Source organism: Polychytrium aggregatum (assembly GCF_025602895.1).
Source record: "Polychytrium aggregatum strain JEL109 chromosome Unknown BJ171scaffold_19, whole genome shotgun sequence".
Classification (NCBI taxonomy): Eukaryota; Fungi; Chytridiomycota; class Chytridiomycetes; order Polychytriales; genus Polychytrium; species Polychytrium aggregatum.
In genome coordinates, this window is record NW_026516221.1 from 311,562 (window position 1) to 328,531 (window position 16,970).

Here is a 16,970-nt window from a genome sequence, read left to right on the forward strand (position 1 = left end):
CATAAAAGCCGCCGGCGCGTCCCAGCGGAGCATTCAGCACACTGCCGATCAGCCCTCCGGTCGAATACCACACCTGCCCGCAGGACCATCTCGCTGACCGACCGACCGACCGACCAACCTATCCATCCATCCATCCATCCATCCATCCATCCATCCATCTGCCCGGCGATCCGCGCATCCATCCATCCATCTTCTCGTCGCCTGTCTGTTTGGATAGGCCTATCTCTTTTTGGACACATTCATTCCGCCCAAGGAATCACACAGCCAGTTTTTATGTCCGACCCGAACATTCAGAAGTATGTTTCGGGCACGCTCGGGCCTCCTTCGATGGTGGCGCTCTGGTCTCCGTTGACGATGGCACTCTTCGAGATGCCTGTCTCCGCCTGTTGCCGAATCTGCATGCTAATCGCGCTTGCTTGATCTTTCCCTCGGTCATGTCCGAACCCCACAGCCTTGCTGCTTACGACCCTTTTGCTGATACCGGCGAAAACAGCGAGCTCTCCGTCGAGGGCTACATCCGTACGTATCACGCGCTTTTTGGTTTCTGGGCCGGGCTCCCTTGCGGATCTCGGCCGCGGCGACCATAGCTATAGCTGGAGCCTTGCAAGGATGATATTAGCCCATACACTGAAAATCCCTGAGTGGCTTGTGCGATGTCCTCGTTTTGAGGATATCCCCACGTTGATTTTTAATAGTCATAGTTACACTGATGCAAGCGAACCCATGCAACCACGCATGGAGATGCTGGAGGCGACTGGCTCGACAGCTAACATTGTTTGGCCCCCCCATTCCATTCGGTATCCTCAGACATTCGTATTCAGCAGAGAAACGGCCGCAAGACCCTCACCACCGTCCAAGGCCTGCCTGCTGAGCTTGACCAGAAGCTCGTCCTGAAGGCCTTCAAGAAGGTATGGGTTGTCTGGCGTATTCTGTTTGTTCATTGATGCCACTGCATCACGAGCCGGTGGCTAACTGGTGAACACGCACTTGCGCCACCACAGGAATTTGCCTGCAACGGCACTGTTGTGCAGGACGAGGACCTCGGCGAAGTCATCCAGCTTCAGGGCGACCACCGTGTGAAGGTCCAGCAGTTCCTCGTGGCTCAGGGCATCGTTACCAAGGACAAGGTCAAGATCCACGGTTTCTGAACGATCCTGGCGCAGCTCAACGCTTTGGCCAGGCCTGCTCGCCCACGAGCGTCTCCTCCAACCCCGCTTTTTGGCTTTATCCAACCCGACGACCACCCGCTCTATAAAAATATGAAGAAGCGCCGCTCAAGGTGTGGCATCATGAGTTACCTTGCCCGGCGAGCCGGCCGCCGGCGACTCCAGTGATATCCAATATAACAGAATTTCAGCACACGCACCGTTCTCACTTTCGAGTCACTCTGGCTGACCTGGGCTCAGACTGTGCGAGCCCCGTGGAGATAGGGCAGGCGGGGGATGCATGGAGTGACCGAGGTTCCTTCATCGCAGCTCTCTCCGCCACCAACAGCCAGAGAATGGCTTGTCTATTCGAATCGTCCATCCTGCGAGGTGCTTGGGTGCCAGGTGTCTGGACGGCGAATCGTTCTTGGCACTGCAAGCCGGCCCACCACAAAAGCAAGGTCGCTTGCCATCGCCGTTCCAGCCCGTTGCTCGCTTTCATCGCTCGCCCCTTCCTCAGGCAACAACTCAAGCCATGTCGACCACCGCTACCGACCAGCCCTATTCCTGCCATGTCCACGGGCCCGCCCACGACCTGTTCCTCTCGTATCGAGTCGCTACCGATGCCACCACCGTCCAGGCACTGAAGGAGGGGCTGGTGGCTGTTTCAAAACGTCGATATGGCAAACCCCTTTCTATCTTCCACGATGTCGACTGCCTTCAGTCCGCCCAGGATTGGAGACAAGGCTTCCTCGGTGCACTCCCCACCAGCAAGGCCGTCTTCCTGCTCCTCAGTAAAGCCTCGATGGAACTGATGAAGGACAAGGTCATCTCCGGCCAGGAGGACAATGTAGTCCTTGAAATCAAGACCGCCCTCGATCTCAAGGATGCCAAACACTCCCTCCCTGTCCTTCCCCTCGGAATCGCCACCAAGGAGACCAAGGATGGTGTCGATGTCTTCACTCCCTTCCTGCCGTACATGGTGTCCCTCCCCGACGACCCTGCTTTTGCCTCGCTCAAGCAGACCCTCGGCAGAATGAACCAGATTCAATCCATTGGTGTCCGTCCAGACCAGCTGTACAAGCGAATCCTCCACATACTCAATCTCATCCATCCAGTCCAAGTGCATGATGGTACTCGCCAGGTCCTCGACTCGCTCTTCTGCGATTCCAAGTTCCGAGTCGATCCCGCCCACCTCAACTCCCTGCTCAAGCACCTCACCCTGACTGGCCGCGCCGTCATCTCCGGCATGGGTGGCATGGGCAAGTCTGTCCTCGCCATCCAGATTCTGTTCTTCATGATGGGCATTATGAATGCGAGCAACAAGGAAGACCTCCTCGCCATCAAAGCCGAGACCATCGGCATCAAGCCGCAGTACAGCCAAGTCTTCTGGATCAACTGCTCGACCGAATCGACTGCCCTTGATGGGTTGTGCGAGATCTTTGATGGTGTCGAGCCCGACGAGATCAAGAAGCACGCCGCCAAGTTCCTCGCCAAGACACGCGGCTATCTCCTGGTGCTCGACAATGTCGATGACATCGCTGTGGTCGACTCTGTGTTTGAGCACTCCAAGTCGGTCGGGTTCAGCGGCGATGTGGTGGTGACGACCCGACTGGCCTCGCTGCCTCCCGGTGCATTCGCCAGTGCACTCAAGGCCAAGATCCCTGGATACAAACATGACCCACTCCGTCTCGGTAACTGGGACGACTCCACCACACTCGACTACATCATGTCGTCGTCACCAATGATCGTCGAGAGACTTGTGTCGGACGAAGCCAAGAAATCCCTCGACAGCATCGTGGCCAAGATCAGTGGATATCCACTCGTCATCCAGACGTTCATGACATTCTACGAGAACAACGAGGTGCCGCTGTCCGAGATCGATCGGCTGTTCTCCAAGGTCCTCGAGGAACAGGATGGCGAGGACGACACGCGGTCGTCGCTCAAGGTGATTGTGGATCTGTCGCTGGACTCGATTATGAAGCGAGGGAATGAAGGCATCGAGGCGGCCAGGCTGTTCGGTGCAGTCAGTCTGGTGGCGCCGGCCAACATCCAGTTCGAGTTGATCAATGAGATTGCAGAGCAGTTGGAGCTCAAGACCGAAGGTGAGTTGCCAGTGGATCGAAGTGCAGTTGATGGTGCCAGTGCATGGAACTGATCATCCATCTGTCCACAGTGACTGATCTGATCAAGATGATGGTCCAGAGTGGTCTCCTCCGAAGTGGAGCCGAGGGACAGTACTTGACACACTCGCTCACTCAGCAAGTGGCTCGAGAGTATGTTCAAGCGCATGAGAAACTGGATGTCGAAGCAATCGAAGATGCAACGGGCGAGGTGTTGATCGGGTTGACTGAGCCAATGGATCTCAAGGCACAATCATTTGCAGAACATCTCGATCAGTACGCCGGGGTGACCGTTCCAGATGTATATACAAAGGAGCTGCATGACCGAGTCGAGTTCCAGAAAGCAAGAATGGCCTACAAGAGACCGCTCTATGCCAAGGCCATGGAGACGTATACGAGAAACTTGGAACGAAGCGTGGTGTTCTACGGGACCCGCGAGCATCCCGCTGTTACCCAGATCCTCAACAATATGGGTTTGATTTCAAGATCTCAAGGGCATCTGGACGAGGCGTTCGCCTTCTACAATGAATCGCTCAGTTTAAGGGTCAAGATCTACGGCACCCGCGAGCACCCCGATGTTGCCATGACCCTCAACAACATGGGTACAGTGGCAAACGATCAAGGACGCCTGGACGAGGCAATTGCTTATCACCGAGAATCACTCGATATAAAGATCAAAGTCTATGGCACGCACGACCATCCCTCTGTTGCTGGAACCCTCATGAATATGGGTAATGTTGCAAGTGCCCAAGGGCGCCTGGACGAAGCGCTCGCCTTCTATCAAGAGTCCCTTGACGTTAATGCCAAGATCTACGGCACCCGCGAGCACCCCGATATTGCCATGGCCCTCAACAACATGGGCACCGCAGCAAATGGCCTAGGACGCCTGAGCGAAGCACTCGCCTTCTACCAAGAAGCACTTGAGATCATGGCCAAGGTCTATGGCACATACGAACATCCGTACGCTGCGCAGGCTCTTATGAATATGGGTAGTGTGGCATTGTCCCGGGGACATCTGGACGAGGCATTGGCCTTATTCCAAGAATCGCTTGATATCTCTGTCAAGGTTTACGGCACCCGCGAGCACCCTGATGTTGCCTTAGCCCTCGGAAACATGGGTCGTGTGGCAAGACTTCAAGGATACGCGGACGAGGCAATTGCCTTCTATCAAGAGTCACTCGGTATCAACGTCAAAGTCCATGGCACACATGACCATCCCGGCATTGCCCAGATCCTCAACAGCATGGGCTTGCTGGCCAGCGACCAAGGACGCTTAGACGAGGCACTCGCCTTCTTCCAAGAAGCACTTGGCATCTATGTCAAGATATATGGTACTCGCGAGCATCCCGATGTAGCCTCGGCCCTGAACAATATGGGATTGGTTGCATATCAGGATGGGCGTCCAGACGAGGCGCTCGCCTTCTACCAGGAAGCCCTCGATATCAAGACTAGGATCCTTGGCACTCGCGAACATCCCGATGTTGCACGGATTCTCGGCAATATGGGCAACGCGGCGAGATCCCTAGGACACTGGGACGAGGCATCTGCCTTCTACCAACAGGTCCTCGAAATCAAGGTGAAGATCTACGGCACCCGCGAGCATCCCGATGTTGCATCGACATTAACCAATATCGGCATCCTTGCTGAGGATCGAGGGGATGTCGTGGTGGCTCTCGGACACTTCCGCGAGGCCCATGCCATATACAAGAGCGTGTTTGGTCGCGACGACCATCCTTTGGTCATAAGAGCGTCGCGAGAGGTTTCTCGAATTGAGGGCCAGGTGGAGTAGAAGTAGTGCTCCCGTCCCTGTGATTGTCGTACGCCACACTGCTCGTGATGTGTCACTTCACCATCTGTATTGAGATCGATTGTGATGTTCTTGCCGGCATCGCCTGAGCTGGAACATCATGCTCGGCCAATAAATCTATGATTCAATGCCAGCACTGATACAACTCCCATCGATCGACACAACCACGGCGTTCGCTAAGCTTGACTCAATTCAAGCTTTCCACACACTTCCACATCCACTGTCTCCTCCACCGGTCTGTCGGAGCCTCCGATTCATCTAGTCGATGTTGACGATGATCTTACCTGCAAGTTGAGAAGGTGTGGACGATGGTCAGCAACGGCACAGAGGGTGCCATCAATGCCATTCACGCCATTCATGCACACCAACTGCTTTGGCTCACGGTAACTCACCAATGCTTTGGTTGCTCTCCATGTACTGATGTGCTGCGACAATGTCTTTCCAGCTATACTCGCGATCGACGATGGGCTTGAGATCGCCAGACTCGAGTTTTGGAATCACATTCGCCACGATGGCGTTGCGGAGCTCGATCTGGTACTCGAGCGAGCGGGAACGCAGCGTCGAGCCTTGGATCTGCGAGGTGTCCAGGCGGCAATGCTGTCAGTGGAGCGCCCTCTAACCCCAGCACGAGCGCATCCGTCCCGTGTTGCAGAACTTTACTTACGCGCAGGCGGTGCTTCAGAATAACTGCCAGGTTCGACTCCTTGATAACCGAGCCTCCCAGGAAAGCAAGCATGACCATGCGGCCATCCAGGGCCAGTGCGCCCAAGTTTTTGTCCCAGTACTGCGCGCCGACCATGTCGATGATGACATTGGCTCCTTTGCCGCCGGTGTACTCGAGAACCTGCGTATGACATCCGAGTCAGCACCACGAAGAGTATGATCTCAGGCATGAACCTGCATCCGAGCGATTTGCAATACGCGTTTTTTGACTGACGACATTGAACACCACTCCGCGAGGCATGTGGAAGCTTGCCAGGGTCAATCAGCTTACCTTGGCCTGGAAATCCTCGGTCTTGTAGTTGATGCCGTGGGTGGCTCCGAGGGACTTGCAGAAGTCGGTCTTATCGTCCGATCCAGCAGTCACGATGATTTTGTCACTGGAGGATCAGATGCAATCGTCGTGAATATCACAGCGCCTGCTCCGTGAGGTACCGGCCCACGCTGCAGACACAATTTACTGCGATCCTGAAACTTGGCCGAAATACTTACGCCTTGGCGAGCTTGGCAAGCTGAATAGCAGCAGTGCCGACCTGTTGGATTCCGCAGGGCGTAGGGGCGAGTCCACGAAAAATGCATTCAGCAACCGCCGTCCCCCATAAACAGGGTCAGCTTGCACTGAGTCCGACAAGGAGTAGCCGTCTCCCTCCAGCTGACTCATTCACACACCTTCGCTCACACGCCCTCGCGCTCTCACTCCTCCATGGCTACTTACACCAGATGCACCACCGTGGATCAGGATCGTTTCGCCGGCCTTGAACTCGGTCACAAAATGGATGGCCTGATATGCCGTGAACCACGTCTCGGGAATGGCGGCGGCCTGCACGAAGCTGAACGAGTGCGGGATGGGCATGACCATGGCTTGGTTGACTGCAACGTACTGGTACGATCACGATGGACAGTGGGGCGTTAGAACATTGGGTCTACCAGCTCAGGATCGAGCCATCGAAACGATACGAATTTGGCTGGTGCTTTGGGATGGTGAAGGAGGGGGGAGACAACTCCTTACCTCGCTGTAGGCGCCGCCGCCAACCAGACCCATGACTTTATCTCCAACCTTTACAGATCGAACTGGGTGGTAGTTCGTTGCAGCCGCAGACATGGGCAAGTCAATGAGGATCCCGACAGGCACAATTGTCTGGGCGCAAAGATCACCATCGAAGCGCGATGCACACTCTCGGGGTTTGTGTGGTGATGCGTGCGAAAGACCCGCTGTTATTTAGCGGAGACAGGCGATACGACGCAATAACATACCATCGCCTCCGATTTGCTCGATGTGGCCCGAAAACTCAACACCGAGAATGTCCGAGGCACCCTTGGGCGGAGGATAGAATCCCTTTCTCTGGACAATGTCCATCCGGTTGAGACCAAAGGAGACAACCTTCACGAGGCCAGCGAGGCAGCCTGGTCAGCTCGCGGAAGCACATGGACACAGGACGAGTGCGGATCGAGAGGGGAGCAAGGCCGAGAGAGCCGAGACGATCGGTGGATGCTCTGTGGCTCACCTTGACCAAAACCTCATCGGCAGCGATCTGCGGACGGGGAGCCTCTCCAAGCTCGAGCTCGGTGGCTTCTCCAGGCTTGCGAACCAGCACAGCGCGCATCGACGACATAACTGCGAGTGACGGGGAGTCGAGGCCGAGTATATGCTCTGGGTGGAAGATGGCAATCGAGACCGATGGCTTGGAATGCGCAGATGGGCTGAAACTTTGGGTCGATAAATGCACGAACGAGATTTGAAATGGCCTCGTCTGGGCGGCGCGGGGTTTGGCGGCGCCGCCCGTTCCTGGGGTCGGGACACTTGGGTGCTGCTCGGGAACTGCTCGGGAGCTGCTCGGGAGCTGCTCGGCAGAACGGAACAAACGCCTCGGCGTCGAGGATGCGCAGCGACGACGTTGATGATCTTGCCTGTCTCCGGAGATGCACATCGAGGCATTCCTCAGCGAGATGACAAAATCGGCTGCCCGTGAGCATGTCCCTCGACAAATGCTGGCAACGGTCGCAAGAGCCACAGACAGCCACAGACAGCCACAGATAGACAGACAACTACCATCGCTCAACGGTTATTGTTGGCACGAAACCGCAAGGGGGGCTCGTTTCATCTCGGAATAGGTGTATTTTGGCAGACAGAGAGGGCGGAAAGGAAGGGCAAGAGCGCGCGAATGTGTGGTTTTGGGAATGTGGCGTCTACTCCTGGGTCTCCTCCTCATTCCTCTGGACCTTGCCCTCGACCTTGAGTTCCTGGCCGGTGACGCGCTTGTAGATGTTCTTGACATCCTGGCACACAGTCTCAAAGTGCGAGGTGGCATCGTAGGACTTGGAGATGTAGACGCCGTCGGCAGTGCCATCGGCAACAGGCTCGTAGAGCTCCTTGATATCGACAAACCTACCAAAGGATGTGAGGGTGGATGCTCGGTTAGAGGGGCGAGTCCGGTCCGCAGGACTGAGGACATGACAAACCAGCACCGACAGAGGCTCACACGCCCGACACTTACTTCTCGGCAATGGGGCCAAGCAGGGCAAGGGCGGGCTGCACCTCGAGCTCGGGGGTGCTGGTCTCGACAATGGTCGAGACAATGGCGATGGTGTAGCCCTTGGCACAGACGGCGTGAGCGGACGAGACAGCGGCAATGTAGATGTCTGGATGTGACCGGAGAAAGTCGGTCGAGTCAGTCAAGTTTGCGAGGCTGTTGGAGGACTAGAGATGGGGATGGGAGAAAGGCATCTGCCCATCGTCCGGCAGCCTCTGGGCACGTCCGGCATCGAGAGCAACAGCTCCACCCGCTCCGCATACCGTTCTTTCTCTTGACCTGGTTCTGGGGGATGACGATCTGAATAGAGTCGGCGTCGCCGGTGTTGGGGATGGTGTGGTTCAGCAGGCAAATCACACGAACGACACGGCCAGTGAGAGTGACCTTGTCGGTGAAGTACGAGGGATCGCCGATGACGATGGGGGCCTTGACGGTCTCGCCCTCGCTCTGGACGCCGACGAAGCGATCGTTCTCGAAGATGACTCTCTCGATGGGCTTGCGGAGCATGTAGGTGCCACCGTAGATGGCAGAGAGACTGGAACACACGGCCGCAGCGAAGAAAGCGAGTCAGATACATGAGACCGGGACCTACACGAGGATCGTCCCCTGTGGCATTGCAGATGGTGCAGCAGCTCCGCGATCGACCAGCACGGGTACGGAGGGCAGCATGCGCGGCGGAGGAATCGAATCAGCTTACCGGGCAAAGCTCTGGGGGAGCTCACCGAGGCCGTACATGGGGTAGATGTAGGGCGACTTGCCGTAGCGAGCCATCGAGTTCATGTAAAGGCAGATGCGCTCGTAGGTTTCGCGGGCAGGCTCGTTCAGGTACGAGTCGTCGAGGTGGAGGGCGAGGGAGTGGCCGATCAGGTCCTGGGCACCGCTGTCCAGGCCAAACTTCTTGTAGACATCGGCCATCGTAGCGACGTTGAGGTCCAGGCCCTGCTGGGTGGTGGCGTTGTTGAAGTCGTAGTTCTGGATGAACTCGAAGAAGGACTTTGCGCGGTGCTTCTCGAAGAGACCCATCAGAGGGGACGAGACGGCCTCCAGCTGGTTGGCGGGAACCTTGGAGATCTTTCCGTTGCGGTAGACGTACGAGCCAGCAACCTGACGGAACTCGAGGTAGCGGGTGACATCGGTGTGGTAGAGGATGTTGACAAACTCGCCCGAGGCCATGGCGAACTTGGGGATCAGATCCACGTTGTAGTCGCGATCGCGGCCAAAGGATTCGGGAGGGGTCTGGCCATTGCGGAACTTGGCATAGAGCTGTTGGCGCCGTGGCAACGAGGGCCATCCGATCGGCGAGGCATCGTACGTGATATGATGTTGGATCAGCGATGATGCACAAACAGAAACAGGGGACCAAGTTAGGACAGCGCCCGCAGACGGCTTGCTGCGCCATGGATGGGATGGAGCCACGGAGCGAGCTCAGGGGAGAAGCGAAAAGACAGCATAGCCGCATGCAGCGGCCGCCGTGAGGCAAAGCCGGGATTGAGGCGGGTGGCTGCTGGCCGCGCATGATCAACGGCAGCCCCCAACCCGTCTCAATGATGGATCGGTTTGGATGATTTCTACGGCAGTGCTCGCCAAAGCGCGGCTGCCCGTAATCAATTGGCTGGTCGGCAGCACGCAGGTCCCGAACAGGCGAAGCGATGAAGCCGCTCACAGCCAAGTCGTCCCGGCCTGCTCAAGGGGCGAGGACTCATTACCTGGCTGAGGTTCAAACTGGCCGACTCGCCACCGTAGTAGTCGTTTCGGTCCATGTGGAGGACCTTCTTTCCCTCCACGGATAAGAGGCCGGAGAGGATGCATTCGGTCAAGCCGGTGCCAAGAACGATGACGTCGTAGTTCTCATCCTAGAGACAGGGCGGGAAGGAAGCGGCGGCAGACCAGGCCCGAGTCAGCCAGATGCTGGGTCTACCGAGCGGCAGGGCAGGCAGCGGCCGCGCCGGTCGGCCACGGCAGATGCGGCGCTTGCAGAGGACCTACCATGGTTGAGGCGAGGCAGCAAAAGGCGTGGAGGAAGACGAAGAGGCGAGATGGGTGATGAGGAGCCGGCCGAGATTCGGTGCAAATCTCGAGGAAAACGCAGAGGCCGTGGGACGGCGGCAGCAACGGGGCGATGGCGGACGACCGGGGTGGGCGTGTGTGTGTGTGCGGCGCGACAACGCACACACACAGTGGGCGCCGGGCCCAGCTCCGTGTAACATTGATGTGTGTGTGTGATGCACAGTCTCTGTGCGGGCTGTGCTTGAGCGCGGTTTCCTTTCCCGGACGCGTGTGGCACAAGCCAGCAAGCCAGCCAGCAAGCCGGATCCAGCCGCGCCGAGTCGATCCACGCCGGATCCAGCCACGCCGTGTGGCGCGGCGACCAGGGCTTCGCCAAAGCAACTTCCGGGTTCAAATACCGAAACCTTGCCAGGCGACATCCGTCAACAGCTTGCTCCAAAGATACTCTCACCCGCACAGCCCCGGCACCACCCAGCCGAGCACATTCCTTCGTCTCCCCGTCTCGACCACCCGTCTCGACCACCCGTCTCGACCACCCGTCTCGACCACCCGTATCGGCCACCCGGCTTCGCGTCCCAAGCCATGTTCAAGATCACTCTCTCGCCAGACAGCCCGGTCTCCGGGTCGCCGCTCGTCCTCGACAGCTCCGTCAGCCCCAATGGCGAGCTCCCGATCGGCCGGGGCTCGCATCCCTTCAATATCAGTGACAAGCGCTGTTCCCGAGAGCAAGGTCTGTCCGCGCTGCCTCGGCACCGGTGACGTCTCCCGCACACCTCCAACGCACTGACAATTTCTCCCCTGCCCTCCAGTCAAGCTGCAGTTCGATGTTCAAACCGGCCGGGTCTCGATCAAGCGAGTACGGAGCCACTCCTCTTACGCCCTTTCATGTCCGCTGTCTTGGTCGCCGTCATTCGTGAAGTTGCTAGTGACATTGGTTCTTACGGTTCCTCTGCTATTTGCAGCTCGGACCCAACAACTCGTTTATCATCCGGAACAACAAATCTGAGAGCATGGACCGGAACCAGTCGTACGAGCTCAGGAGCAAAGAAAAGTTCTCCCTGGTCGGTATCCTCATCAGGGCCTCGGCTGTGCATTGCTCCTGGGCGAACCGCTGGTGCGTCCATCCTCTGCTGACAATCGCCTTCTTCTATAGCTCGACACTGGACATGTCTTTACCATCATGATCGACAGGTATCGTCATTTTGCCGTCTCTGCGGCGCCATTCATGCATACCCCGTCTGACTCTGCGCGTCCATGATTTGTTCCCAAGACCTGGAGGAGACACGGACCCAGCCGATCTCACCGATGTCACCGATGTCGAAGACGATGATGCCGACCCAGACGTCCTCAGCAGCATCAACAGCAAGCGCATTCAGGCCCAGAACAAAAAGTTTGCTCAACCCCGACCCAACGACGACGACGATGACGACGATGACGACGATGACGACGATGACGACGATGACGATGTTGGTCCGTCGACAAACGGCTCTGGGCGCAATTCGGCAGACACTGGTGCCAGTGGCAGCGCCTCAGCACCCAAGAAAGACGATCGCCGGGTCTGCATGTATGGCGCAAGCTGCTACCGCAAGAACCCGGCGCATTTTCTCGAGTTTGCCCATCCGTGGAAGGACAAGCCCGAGAAGGAGCAACAACAGCAACAGCAACAGCAACAGCAGAAAAAGCCCACAGCCCCCAAGCCCCAGCTCGCTAGCACATCGCGGACACCGGCTTCGTCGACGGGGTCGTCAGCGACTGCTGCTCCCGCCCCTGCTGCTCGCATCACTTCTCCAGTTCGTGCGGCCTCGTCCAGCCACAATCCCTCGCCTCCCAAGCACGATCCCTCGCCTCCCAAAGGCCCAGGCCCGTACTTTGGTCTCGGCGTTCCCCAGAACCAGCCCTCAACAACCAGTGCCAAGCGATCGTTCTCGTCCTTGGCTGCCCAAGCTGCAGCCTTGCTCGGCAGCAGTGCCGACAACGACTCCCTGGATTCAGTAACCAAGCGACCTGCAACCAGCCCCGAGAGGCGTCTTGCAAGCGACCGAGCAGCATCAGCTGCATCAGCTGCTCACCTACCCCGCCCAACGAATCGCCTTTTGATGACCGACGACGAAGACGATGAGCCCGCCCCAACTGTGTCCAAGAGCACCGTCGTGCCTGCCAAGCGACCACTGATGCCCATCGACATGGAGTCCGACTCGGAGGAACCCAAGAGTGCCCTTGCTAGCCGCAGTGCAGGTATTCCTGCAGCAGGACGCGCTGCCGATCCGATCATCGCCCCAACTCTGCTTCTTGAGAGCGACGACGATGCGAACGCCGACGATCTCTTGAATGGCATGGATAGCACGCGAGGACGCGCTGTGAACAACCAGGACGACGACGATGAGGACATGGATGCAGAAGACCTGCTTGCGGGTCTGGACGGACGCCGACGCCATGCAAAGCACGCTTCGGCGGCGGTGCCAGGTACGCTGAATGAGCCGAGGCAAGAAATGGCGACGACGACGATGCAGTCCGTATCCCACCTTGATTCTCACGGTGCACATCTTCGTGCCAGCCTCTGGAGCCGCCTTGGGACCCGAGCCGACCCGGCTGGTGATGTCGTCGATATCTACCTTTGACGGCAAGATTGATCCACACTCGGCCGTCAATTGGGCTGCAGAGGTAGCGTCTACTGTGTTTGTATAGACGCACCATGCCTGGCGGCACACTGCACCAGAGAGTTGACTCCGAGTCGTTCTGGATCTCGTGTTTGGCGCCTGCTGAATGGCATTCCTCGACCTCGGCAACTCCCCGATTCAGGTCATTGGCAGTTTCTTTAGAAAGCACTCAGCGGTCCATCTGCAGCTGGTGCTGATCGACCCCGACCAAGTGGTAGTGGACTTGTTCAAGAAGGTAAGGGCGGTCTGCCAAGAGGGGCCGATATCTATTTGCGGCCCTCTAGCACGTCCCGGATCCCGATGCCGATCGGCAGACTTACCACTCTGTGCTCCTTACCAACATCGTGCCTGGCGGCGATGTGGTTCTCCTTAACACACTGGTCGGTTGCGTGCTCGGCTCTGGCAGACTCTCCGGTCTTCTGGCGAGCGCTTTGCCGCCTTCCGCGGCGACACTGCTCGGCCCAAGACCGACTTCCATATCCGCAGCAACATGATGGTCGTCGAGACGACGTGGCGCCTCAAGGGCGGTGAGTCTGGGCTCTGGGCTGTCGGTGCTGTGTCGAGATTAGCCGCGAGATTAGCCTGTGCTGTCTCGAGATGAGCCGGAGTCGGCCAATGCATCCCGCCGTGATGCCGTGGGGGAGTGGCGACTGATTGGTGTCCTTGATCTCGTTCCGACAGAGAGTACCCGCGTGGGTCGCAGCCTGATTACTGCTGGCAATGCCTCGCTGTTCACCGACGCCAAGCGCAAGGACAACTCGCCTCTGGCTGTCGGCGATGTGCGGCTGTGCTCTGTCCCGAGGGATGCGGTGCTCTACACCCAGGAGGGCATCGAAAGCATCATTTTTGCTGTCGGCCCAAACAACAACCTGAACCGACCGGACTACACCAACGACCCTGCCCTGCACAAGGCCCAGCTCCAGCAGTGCTACAGCCGGATACTCGAGCGCTGGGCCGAGGCGTCGTTTGATTCGAGCTAGAGGCGGACATGAGACGGAAGAATGGCGACTGGTCCAAATACAGTATGCTCAGAGCGAAGCGGGACAGTGTATCCCTGGGTGTCCTCCGCATCAACCCGCTGCATGCTGCAGGTTGGGTGAGCATGGTCTTTAATACACCTGCCCCGTTTTCGACTTGGATGCGCCGTGAATGCGAACAAGCAGCATAGCACAGCACAATAATGATGCAGAGCCGCCAGGCGCGGCGTTGCGGGGGGACGGCAGGGCATTCGAACGCAAGCGCATACCCAGCGCTTTCGGCATGGAGCCGAGGGGCACTTACGCGCCCGTGGGAACGACCGCATCAGACTGATCCGATGCTTGCGCTGGCGGCGACGATCTGCAACGCAGCAGCAGTCCGCCCTCTGACGGTAACGACTCTCCCATGCAGAGGTCCCCAAGGTTGGATCAAGGGCGACCCAGCCCTGTTTCTGGAGCAGGGGGCTGGCGCCGAGCCCAACAAGGCCGTCCTCCTGTGCGCCTTTTGCACCCACATGCGCTCTTGCCGGCCTTGGCTTCTTGGGTGGGGACACTGGCGGTGGACACATCGATCCTGCGAACGACATGATGTGCGGGCGAACCTGCGGCCCTACCGACCGCCGTCGCCGGCCGTCGCAGACCACCGCCCGCGAGGCTGCGATGGAGACCGAGGCCGCCGATGCCTGCTTGTCCGGCATCACTGCCGGTGCACAATCCGGGCAGGCCAGCCCCAAACGCGGCCTTTGCTCGCTCAAGGATCGCTCTGTTCGCTCTCCCCACGCCCGGTGCTTCTCCATGGGGAGTCCTCGAGGCGGTCCTCTGCCGGGCTGGGAGACCAATCCCCCTCGTCTGCGATGGCGAAACGAAGCAAAGTGAAAAAAACGGACACATTTGTAAGCGGCTGCGATATAACCTCTATCGTTTCGTCGCTTGGGCTCTGCACTTTCTGTCGCTGCCGGAAATCTGTTGCCCCGGCCTCATTCCCGTCGAGCCACCATCGGCTGCCGTCTTCGTCCAGCCTGCTCCGTTCCCCCCCCCTGTCGGTCCGAACCGCACGTCCGTTTCCAGGATCAGCAGCATCCTCGCCGACCATGGCCCAGCCCCAAGCTACCCTCGCCTCCGAGGTCGACCTGACCAAGACTGTCGCTGACAGCACCAGTGTATCCATCGCCGACCACGGCAAGGACGAGCCCACAAGCCCGGCCTCTCCTTCGGCACCAGAGGCCCTATCCGGTATCGATTCGGAGCCATTCTCGCTCAAAGCCTATATCCGCAGCCGTCTGGCATTGCGTCCGGCCGTCACATCCGACCCCCGCAACCTGCCGTCGCTCCAAAAATCGCTGATCCTGCTCTGCATCACAAGCGCTTCCTGTCTGCCGGGCCTCTCGTCCACGCTGTACCTGCCGGTCGTCCCGCAGGTCACCGAGAACCTGAATGCGTCTCCCATGTCGATCAACCTGACACTGTCGCTCTTTATCCTGTTCATGGGGTGAGTGTTCTCGGCCAGCGATGTGTGGACAAGCATCGGGGCGGAGAAGGACGGTGGGATGGATTGCAGGAGAGAGCCATGTCCGGCCCGGTGAGAGGAAATCGGAGATTGCAGTGCTGTCTTGCTGGGGAGGGTCCCTGTTCATGCTCTTCCTCCGGCTCGCTCGCTTGGTATCTCACCCAGTGGCTCTTTACTCGCATTGACCCGCTCGCATCCACCGACTCGCAGCGTTGCCCCCATCATCTGGGCCTCCGTCTCGGACTACCTCGAAATCCGGCGATGGATCTACCTCTCCTCGATCACCATCTTCTGTCTGTCGTCGATCGGCTGTGCGGTCACCGACAATGTCATCGTGCTGATCATCCTGCGCTGCTGCCAGTCGTTTGGCTCCAGCGCCGTTGGAAGCGTCGGCGCCGGCACCATTGCCGATTTGTGGGCCCCGACCGAGCGAGGCAGCCGTATGGGCATCTATATGGCCGGCGGTTCGGTTGGTCCGCTGATCGGCCCCATCATCGGCGGCTTTCTCGGCGAAGCCTTTGGCTGGCGCTCGACCTTTTGGGTCGGCACCGGCCTGGGTCTTCTGGTGCTCGTGATGATCTTTTTCATCTCGCCCGAAACATACCGCTCCGAGGCCAAGTTTGGCGAGCATCAAGCCGAATCGTTGCCCCAGACCCAGGCCCAGACCCAGAACGAGATCCAAGGCAAAAGCCATGCGGTTCGTGCCGTCACCAAGACGTTCAACCCGCTCAAGTCGCTCATCTACCTGCGCTACGGCTTTATCTTGATCATCTGTGTCCAAGGCGCTCTGTGCTTTGCGACCATGTTCACGTACGAGACCATCATTGCCGTCATCTACACCGAGGTCTACGGCACCCCCGCCAACTTGGTCGGCCTGACCTTCCTCGGTGGCGGCACGGGCAACATCATCGGCTCGCTCATCGGCGGCAAGATCTCGGACCACTACCTGCGAGAGGCGATCCGGAAGCGCGGAGCCGACTCCAAGCCGCTGCCCGAAGACCGTCTGTCGCCCTTTACCTTCTTCAGCGGCATTGTGATCATCCCGCTGGGCTGCCTGCTGTTTGGGTGGTCGATCTGGGCCCGCTGGTCGATCGGCTTCCCGATCTTCAGCTTCTTCCTGATCTGCTTTGGGATGGTGCAGATCCTGATTGCCTCCTCGACCTACCTCGTCGACGCCATCCCCGGCAAGGGTGCAAGTGCCACTGCCAGCGCCTCGGCCCTGCGGATGCTGATTGCCAGTCTGATGTCGCTGATGGCCACACCCTGGGACAACAGCATCGGCGTCCAATGGATCGGCGTCCTCTTTGCTGCCGTCAACATCCTTGGCACCCTGGCGTACGTATATCTGCTGTTCAAGGGCCAGGAAATGCGCAAGAACTCCAAGATTACAGCGTATCCAAAATGAAGCCGTGCGCCCTGTCTCTGAGACGACGAACTTTCTGGATCCCGAATACACTCACAGCCACACCCGTGGGAGCACAGTTGAAGTACTTTTT

General features: G+C 58.4%; 7 protein-coding genes across 7 annotated transcripts; 5 read left to right on the plus strand and 2 right to left on the minus strand.

Moving 5' to 3' along the window:
• Positions 1-216: 216 nt before the first annotated feature.
• BJ171DRAFT_459380 (translation initiation factor SUI1) lies at positions 217-1,148 on the plus strand (the record flags this gene model as incomplete). Its single annotated transcript, XM_053108411.1, has 3 exons — positions 217-519; positions 808-908; positions 1,002-1,148. The coding sequence occupies exons 1-3, from the start codon at positions 435-437 to the stop codon at positions 1,146-1,148; spliced, it is 333 nt and encodes a 110-aa protein (XP_052966484.1). The 5' UTR covers positions 217-434.
• A 2,502-nt stretch (positions 1,149-3,650) lies between these two features.
• Positions 3,651-5,057, plus strand: BJ171DRAFT_424229 (uncharacterized protein; the record flags this gene model as incomplete). The annotated part of the gene is made up of 1 exon (XM_053107653.1): positions 3,651-5,057. One exon carries the CDS (start codon positions 3,651-3,653, stop codon positions 5,055-5,057), a length of 1,407 nt encoding a protein of 468 aa, XP_052966485.1.
• Positions 5,058-5,333: 276 nt separating this feature from the next.
• BJ171DRAFT_581984 (quinone oxidoreductase) lies at positions 5,334-7,408 on the minus strand (the record flags this gene model as incomplete). Its single annotated transcript, XM_053114138.1, has 9 exons — positions 5,334-5,359; positions 5,468-5,648; positions 5,740-5,919; positions 6,070-6,175; positions 6,288-6,328; positions 6,511-6,675; positions 6,805-6,866; positions 7,050-7,176; positions 7,301-7,408. The coding sequence occupies 9 exons, from the start codon at positions 7,406-7,408 to the stop codon at positions 5,334-5,336; spliced, it is 996 nt and encodes a 331-aa protein (XP_052966486.1).
• Positions 7,409-7,836: 428 nt separating this feature from the next.
• Positions 7,837-10,394, minus strand: BJ171DRAFT_505730 (GDP dissociation inhibitor). Its single transcript, XM_053111057.1, has 6 exons — positions 10,313-10,394; positions 10,033-10,179; positions 9,024-9,589; positions 8,590-8,861; positions 8,291-8,435; positions 7,837-8,181 (listed from the first exon to the last, which is right to left on the minus strand). Exons 1-6 carry the CDS (start codon positions 10,313-10,315, stop codon positions 7,983-7,985), a joined length of 1,332 nt encoding a protein of 443 aa, XP_052966487.1. The 5' UTR covers positions 10,316-10,394; the 3' UTR covers positions 7,837-7,982.
• Positions 10,395-10,838: 444 nt separating this feature from the next.
• Positions 10,839-12,523, plus strand: BJ171DRAFT_505732 (uncharacterized protein; the record flags this gene model as incomplete). Its single annotated transcript, XM_053111058.1, has 5 exons — positions 10,839-11,063; positions 11,143-11,189; positions 11,296-11,394; positions 11,487-11,524; positions 11,604-12,523. Coding segments are annotated over exons 1-5 (1,252 nt in total), but the record flags the coding sequence as incomplete, so codon positions are not given.
• A 291-nt stretch (positions 12,524-12,814) lies between these two features.
• Positions 12,815-14,126, plus strand: BJ171DRAFT_505737 (uncharacterized protein). Its single transcript, XM_053111059.1, has 4 exons — positions 12,815-12,994; positions 13,133-13,225; positions 13,397-13,517; positions 13,672-14,126. The coding sequence occupies exons 1-4, from the start codon at positions 12,929-12,931 to the stop codon at positions 13,968-13,970; spliced, it is 579 nt and encodes a 192-aa protein (XP_052966489.1). The 5' UTR covers positions 12,815-12,928; the 3' UTR covers positions 13,971-14,126.
• A 615-nt stretch (positions 14,127-14,741) lies between these two features.
• Positions 14,742-16,969, plus strand: BJ171DRAFT_505744 (major facilitator superfamily domain-containing protein). Its single transcript, XM_053111060.1, has 3 exons — positions 14,742-14,770; positions 14,931-15,456; positions 15,685-16,969. Exons 2-3 carry the CDS (start codon positions 15,059-15,061, stop codon positions 16,877-16,879), a joined length of 1,593 nt encoding a protein of 530 aa, XP_052966490.1. The 5' UTR covers positions 14,742-14,770; positions 14,931-15,058; the 3' UTR covers positions 16,880-16,969.
• Position 16,970: the final 1 nt, after the last annotated feature.

Coding starts and splice junctions, on each gene's coding strand:
- BJ171DRAFT_505737 (XM_053111059.1), top strand. CDS start 12,929: ATGTCGTCGATATCTACCTTTGACGGCAAGATTGATCCACACTCGGCC. Junction 12,995..13,132: donor CCGTCAATTGGGCTGCAGAG/GTAGCGTCTACT, acceptor TCCCCGATTCAG/GTCATTGGCAGTTTCTTTAG. Junction 13,518..13,671: donor GACGTGGCGCCTCAAGGGCG/GTGAGTCTGGGC, acceptor TCGTTCCGACAG/AGAGTACCCGCGTGGGTCGC.
- BJ171DRAFT_505730 (XM_053111057.1), bottom strand. Junction 8,436..8,589: donor CCAGGTCAAGAGAAAGAACG/GTATGCGGAGCG, acceptor GGTCACATCCAG/ACATCTACATTGCCGCTGTC. Junction 8,182..8,290: donor CTTGGCCCCATTGCCGAGAA/GTAAGTGTCGGG, acceptor ATCCTTTGGTAG/GTTTGTCGATATCAAGGAGC.
- BJ171DRAFT_505744 (XM_053111060.1), top strand. CDS start 15,059: ATGGCCCAGCCCCAAGCTACCCTCGCCTCCGAGGTCGACCTGACCAAG. Junction 15,457..15,684: donor CTCTTTATCCTGTTCATGGG/GTGAGTGTTCTC, acceptor ACCGACTCGCAG/CGTTGCCCCCATCATCTGGG.